Source organism: Colobus angolensis, unplaced genomic scaffold, assembly GCF_000951035.1.
Source record: "Colobus angolensis palliatus isolate OR3802 unplaced genomic scaffold, Cang.pa_1.0 Scaffold34, whole genome shotgun sequence".
NCBI classification, from domain to species: Eukaryota; Metazoa; Chordata; class Mammalia; order Primates; family Cercopithecidae; genus Colobus; species Colobus angolensis.
The window spans coordinates 5,709,377-5,715,433 of record NW_012116710.1 but is presented as its reverse complement, the minus strand read 5'-3'; the positions used below and the strand labels follow the sequence as shown (position 1 = coordinate 5,715,433).

The 6,057-nt window shown below is 50.0% G+C and overlaps 2 protein-coding genes across 4 annotated transcripts in view; one reads left to right on the top strand and one right to left on the bottom strand.

Annotated features, from left to right (window-relative positions):
• The window catches only part of NFKBIB (nuclear factor of kappa light polypeptide gene enhancer in B-cells inhibitor, beta), a 10,882-nt gene extending 7,153 nt beyond the window's left edge, over positions 1-3,729 (bottom strand). The window contains exon 1 of the mRNA XM_011952525.1: positions 3,426-3,729. Coding sequence (XP_011807915.1) covers positions 3,426-3,604 — 179 coding nt within the window. The 5' untranslated portion in view covers positions 3,605-3,729. The remainder of the gene's footprint in view (positions 1-3,425) is intronic.
• SIRT2 (sirtuin 2) overlaps positions 3,530-6,057 on the top strand; it is a 28,008-nt gene continuing 25,480 nt past the window's right edge. For 2 of the 3 annotated variants that reach the window (XM_011952403.1, XM_011952404.1), the window contains exon 1: positions 3,530-4,132. Coding sequence is in view for 1 of the 3 variants with exons in the window: in XM_011952401.1 (XP_011807791.1) it covers positions 4,117-4,132; positions 5,529-5,575 (63 nt within the window). In the remaining 2 variants the exon portion in view is untranslated. Of the gene's footprint in view, positions 4,133-5,528; positions 5,576-6,057 lie in introns of all 3 variants that reach the window. The other variant, XM_011952401.1, reaches the window with a different exon arrangement.

Sequence of the window (6,057 nt, the reverse complement as noted above, 5' to 3'; positions counted from 1 at the left end):
AAAAAAAGTAACAAAAACTATACCCAATAAAAGGCAAAAAGGAGGAAAAAGAAAACATAGATAAATAGAATATATATAATAGGAATGGGATAAATTTACACAATCATATCAATATCAAATTAAATGTAAATGGTCTAAACACTAATTAAAAGGCAGAGACTGGCTGGGCACAGTGGTTCATCCCTGTAATCCAGCACTTTGGGAGGCCAAGGTGGGAAGATTGCTTGAGCTCAAGAGTTTAAGACCACGGCTACACACAGGGGCTCACACCTGTAATCCCAGCACTCTGAGAGGCCACAGCAGGTGGATCACCTGAGGTCAGGAGTTCGAGAGCAGCCTGGCCAACACGGTGAAACTACTGTTGCTACTAAAAATATAAAAATTAGCCAGGTGTGGTGGCACACGCCTGTAATCCCAAATTTAGGAGGCTGAGGCAGTAGAACTGCTTGAACCCAGGAGGCAGAGGTTTCAGCGAGCAGAGACAGTGCCACTACACTCCAGCCTGGGTGACAGAATGAGACTGTGTCTCAAAAAAAAAAAAAAAAACGAGTTTGAGAACATAGGGAGACCCTGTCTCTACAAAAAAATTTAAAAGTTTGTCAGGCATGGTGGCATGTGCCTGTGGTCCTAGCTACTCAGGAGGCTGAGGTGCAAGGATCACTTGAGCCATGAGGTCATGGCTACAGTAAGCCATGATCATGCCACTACACTGCAGCCTGGGTGACAGACCAAGATCTTGCCTCAGAAAAAAAAAAAAAAAAAAAAAGGGTAGAGATTGTTAGACTGAATAAAAAAGCAAAGGCCGGGGTGATGGCTCATGCCTATAATCCTAGCACTTTAGGAGGCTGAGGCAGGTGGATTGCTTGAGCCCAGGCATTCAAGAATTCAAGATAAGCCTGGGCAACATAGCAAGATCCTGTCTCTATTAAAAAGAAAGCAAAACCCAATTATACATGGTCTACAAGAAACACCCTTTAGATATAAATAAATTACCCAGACATAGTGCAGCAAACCTGTAGTCCTAGCTACTTGGGAGGCTGGGGTAGGGAGATGGCTTGGTAGGAGTTCAAGACTGCAGTGAGCCATGATTGAGACACTGTATCCAGCCTGGGTAAGAGCCTGTCGATAGGCAAGCAGGCAGGCAGGTAGGTAGAGAGATAGATACAGATAGAGAGAGAGAGAGAGAGAGAGATACAGATGATAGACAGACAGACAGACAGACAGAAATACAAATATTTTTAGGCTGGGTGTGCTGGCTCACACCTGTAATCCCAGCACGTTGGGAGGCTGAGGTGGGTGGATCACTTTAAGTCAGGAGTTCGAGACCAGCCTGGCCAACATGATGAAATCCCATCTCTGCTAAAAACACAAAAATTAGCCGGATGTGGTGGTGCATGCCTGTAATCCCTGCTACTCGGAAGGCTGAAACATGAGAACTGCTTGAACCTGGGAGGCAGAGGTTGCAGCAAGCCAAGATCATTCCACTGTACTACAGCTTTGGTAACAGAGCAAGACTCCAGTCTCAAAAAAAAGAGAAAAAGAAAAAAAATACTGAATTAGGCCGGGTGTGGTGGCTCATGCCTGTAATCCCAGCACTTTGGGAGGCCAAAGTGGGCAGATCATTTGAGGTCAGGAGTTTGAGACCAGCCTGGCCAACATGGTGAAACCCTGTCTCTACCAAAAAATTACAAAACTTATCCGGGGGTGGTGGCACCCCCCTGTAATCCCAGCTACTCGGGAGGCTGAGGCAGGAGAATCACTTGAACCCAGGAGGACAAGGTTGCAGTGAGCGGAAACTGTACCACTGCACTCCAGCCTGGGCAACAGAGTGAGACTCCAACTCAAAAAAATAAGAAAGCATACTGAATTAAATGAAAATAAAAACACAACATACCAGAATTTGAGAGATATTGCTAAAACAATATTGCTAAACAATAGTCAGGAGCAAATTTATAGCACTCAATACCTATACTGGAACAGAGGAAAAAAGAAAGGTCTCAAATCAATGATCTCAACTTTCACCTTAAGAAACTACAAAAACAAGCCGGGCGCGGTGGCTCAAGCCTGTAATCCCAGCACTTTGGGAGGCCGAGATGGGCGGATCACAAGGTCAGGAGATCGAGACCATCCTGGCTAACACGGTGAAACCCCGTCTCTACTAAAAAAGACAAAAAACTAGCCGGGCGAGGTGGCGGGCGCCTGTAGTCCCAGCTACTCGGGAGGCTGAGGCAGGAGAATGGTGTAAATCCGGCAGGCGGAGCTTGCAGTGAGCTGAGATCCGGCCACAGCACTCCAGCCTGGGCGACAGAGCGAGAGTCCATCTCAAAAAAAAAGCCAGAACAGAGACCAATTAAATAGAAAGTAAAAAAAAAAAAATGAAACCAAAATTAAGTAATGAAATGTAATGAAAATTAACAAGACTATAAAGCTGGTTCTTTGAAAAGATAAATATTTATTCAGTCCCTCCTGGGTCAGGCACTGCTTGCATCACTGGGCATACAGCAGTAAACACAACAGACAAAAAACCCAGTAGAGTCCCTCATCTGGGCTTTGCAACTGCAGTTCCTTCTCCCTGAAATGCTCGTATCCTGTTTATCTATTGCCTCATTTTCCTGCTTTATTTTTCTCCAAAGTACTTACTACCTCTGACTTTATTTCCTTCTCTTACCTTCTATGTTTCTTTCTTTCTGCGTGTCTTTCTTTGTTTCATCCTGTCTTTCTGTTTCTTTCCTTCCCTGCGGTCTTACCTGTTCATTTAGCCCCACTAAAATGTATGCTCCACAAGCGCTTATGTTTTTGTCTATTTTCTCCACTGCCTTTATCACTGGCACCTAAAACGGAGCCTGGAACGTGGTACTGTGTAAAGAATATTTGTTTAACAGATATATCCTTGGTCTCGTGGAGCTTACATTCTTTTTTCTATTTTCCTATTATTTTTACTTTAATTAGGAATTCAACATAGAAGAGCTTACATTCTCTCTCTTTAAGATTTGAAGAACACTGCTCAGAAGACAGGATCTTAGAGTCAGGGACCAAGCATTAATTTTGGAAATCAAACTCTAAGGCTCAAATCAGGAACTAAGAATCAAAGATCATATTTGGAGGTTAGAAGTCAGGAGAAGCCACAGTTCTAACAAAAGTCTCAGGACTGGAGTCAGGTTTGGGTATCAGTGGATACAATGTGGATTCCAGGAGCTGAGAATCATAGTTCAAGAAAAGAAGGTCAGAAATGATTGAGTGAGGATCATAGCTGGATAGAAGATTGGTTTTGTTAAAAGTTAGGACCCGGGGGTTAGAGGTCAGGAAGTTCAGCATCGGAAGTCAGATTTAGGAGTGTGAGGTTAGGAAGCCTCAGGGATCAGACACTAATGGGGAATCAGATGCCGGGTCCTAGGGCTCCGTTTGGCAGCCTAAAGTTCACTCACGTGTCCCCATCCTCAGTGACGTAGCCGAAGACGAGGGGAGCCCACGACAGCCCCGGACCCAGCTCCGCGCCCAACCCCGGTCCTCCGGGGGCCGCTGCGTCCGGACCTAGGGAGCCGAGGCCGCTGTCGCACCATTCATCTGCGTCGGCAGCTTTTCCCAAGCACGCGACCCCAGCCATGGCCCCCGCCACCTCAGGGGCCCCTCGCAGTCGCCCGCCTGTAGCTGGGCTTTGCCGGGAGTTCTGGCGCTTCCGCCCTGCGGGAAATTCCCCACCACGCCCCCTGATTCATCCAATGATAATATGCTGAATCGCTCACACCCCGCCCCCGTGCCGCATGCTGACCAATCAGAGTATTCGAGAGGACTACGACTCTCTAGCCTTTCCCACATTTTTCCGGGCGCCCTTTACCAACATGGCTGCTGACGCCTTGACTTCTGGGACTCGTAGTCCGGTCCTCGCGCGCTTTCTTACCTAACTGGGGCGCTCCGGGTTTCGTAGGAAAGCGCGTCTGCGGCCGCAATGTCTGCTGGGAGTTGTAGTTCAGTGCCCTATCCCGGCCACTCCCATTTCTGGTGCCGTCACGGGACAGGGCAGTTGGTGACAGGACAGAGCCGTTGGTGACGGGACACAGTGGTCGGTGACGGGACAGAGCGGTCGGTGACAGCCTCGAGGGCTTCAGCACCGCGCCCATGGCAGAGCCGGACCGTGAGTCGGGAATCCGGGTGGGAGGGTGGGGCCGCGCCGGGGCCTGATTGAAGGCTGCAGGCCCCGGGGCCCAAGGGCGGCCGCAGTGGGGCGGGAAGTAGGGAGCGCTTCGGGGAGTGGGGTTCTGAGGGTTGTTGCTAAGCGATCTATATCGCTAGGCTGATGGATTTCTGGGTCGCAGGGTGTTCAGGGTTCGTTTACCACATCCACTTGCCAAGTTGCCAATGATCGCGTGTTTCTCACACCTTGGTTGCTAACGACCCTCGCTGCAAAGAACATAAGTTGCCCCAGTCCTGGTTGCTAAGGGTACCTGATTGTTAGAGGCAACCAGAGGATGCTGAGGAACCCCTGGTGTCCCCTTCTATGGCTTCCCCTTGTTCCGCGCCTCTCCTAAACCTACCGCCTCCACTGCACCACTGCACCTCCCTCCTAAACCTGCCTCCCAGCCAAAGCGTCCCTTCCCTTCTCTCTTCCTTTCTAAACTTCCCTCTGCCTTGTAAATCTAACCCTTCCCGCACACACACACACTGTCATGTCCTTCCTAACTCCTCCTGAGTGTTCCTTCATGCCCTGAATCCCTTAGGTAGGAGGAGGAGGATCGCTTGAGCCCAGGAGTTTGAGGCTGCAGTGAGCTATGATCGCACCACTGCACTCCAGCCTGGGTGACATGAGCGAGACCCTTTCTCTAAAAAGTAAAAAAGAGGCCGGGCGCGGTGGCTCAAGCCTGTAATCCCAGCACTTTGGGAGGCCGAAACGGGCGGATCACGAGGTCAGGAGATCGAGACCATCCTGGCGAACACGGTGAAACCCCGTCTCTACTAAAAATACAAAAAAAAAAAAAATTAGTCGGGCAAGGTGGCGGGCGCCTGTGGTCCCAGCTACTCTGGAGGCTGAGGCAGGAGAATGGCGTGAACCCTGGAGGCGGAGGTTGCAGTGAGCTGTGACTGCGCCAGTGCACCCCAGCCTGGGCGACAGAGCGAGACTCCGTCTCAAAAAAAAAAAAAAAAGTAAAAAAGAAAGAAAGTAAGTCAGGGCCAGACACAATGGCTCATGCTTGTAATCCCAGTACTTTGAGAGGCCAAGGTGGATGGATCGCTTGATCCCAGGAGTTCAAGATCAGCCTGGGCAAAAGCCCCTACTTTCTCCCTCTCCTTCTAAATCTTCCTCTCCAGCCTCTCTGCCCCTCACTAATCACCTCTCCCGGCATCACTTTGCATGCCGATAAGATCTTTTCTCCGTCCCCTCCCTCCCTGTGCTCCGTTTTTACCACCGTCCCATCCCAGTGTAACTCAGTTGGTGGGTGTTCCTGCCCCTCACTGACCATTTGAATCCCTTTATTCCCCACTTAATCACCTCTGTAACCACCTCTGTAACCACCTCTGCTCCCCTCCCTCAGCCTCTCACCCTCTGGAGACCCAGGCAGGGAAGGTGCAGGAGGCTCAGGTGAGATGGGCGAAAGGGTGGAGGGGAGGAGAGAGATGGACTTGTTCCACATCCCGCACTGGGGGGAGGTGGCAAAGGGGAGACAGTCACCCTAGGGCCCTCGGCTCATTGCCCCAATCCCTCACACCACCCAGTGCAGCTTTCTGGGGAAAGGCGGATTCTGGGGATTGTCAGAGAAGAGTTTCCAGCCTCAAGTCCAGGCCTGCCCTCCCAAACTTTCCTCCTTCCTTGCCGCTGCCTGCCATCCCTTCTGAACCAAATTTGTCCTGGGCCTGGAAGAGACAGGTATCCCATTTGGTCTTGGAACACACAGATCTCGTGGACAAGTGATGGGAAAAAATTATCTCACAGTGTGATGATAAAAGTAACTCAGGGGGCCAGGTGCAGTGTCTTATGCCTGTAATTCCAATAACTCAGGAGGCCGAGGCGTGAGGAATCCTTGAGCCCAGGAGTTTGAGGCTGCAGTGAGCTATGATTGCATC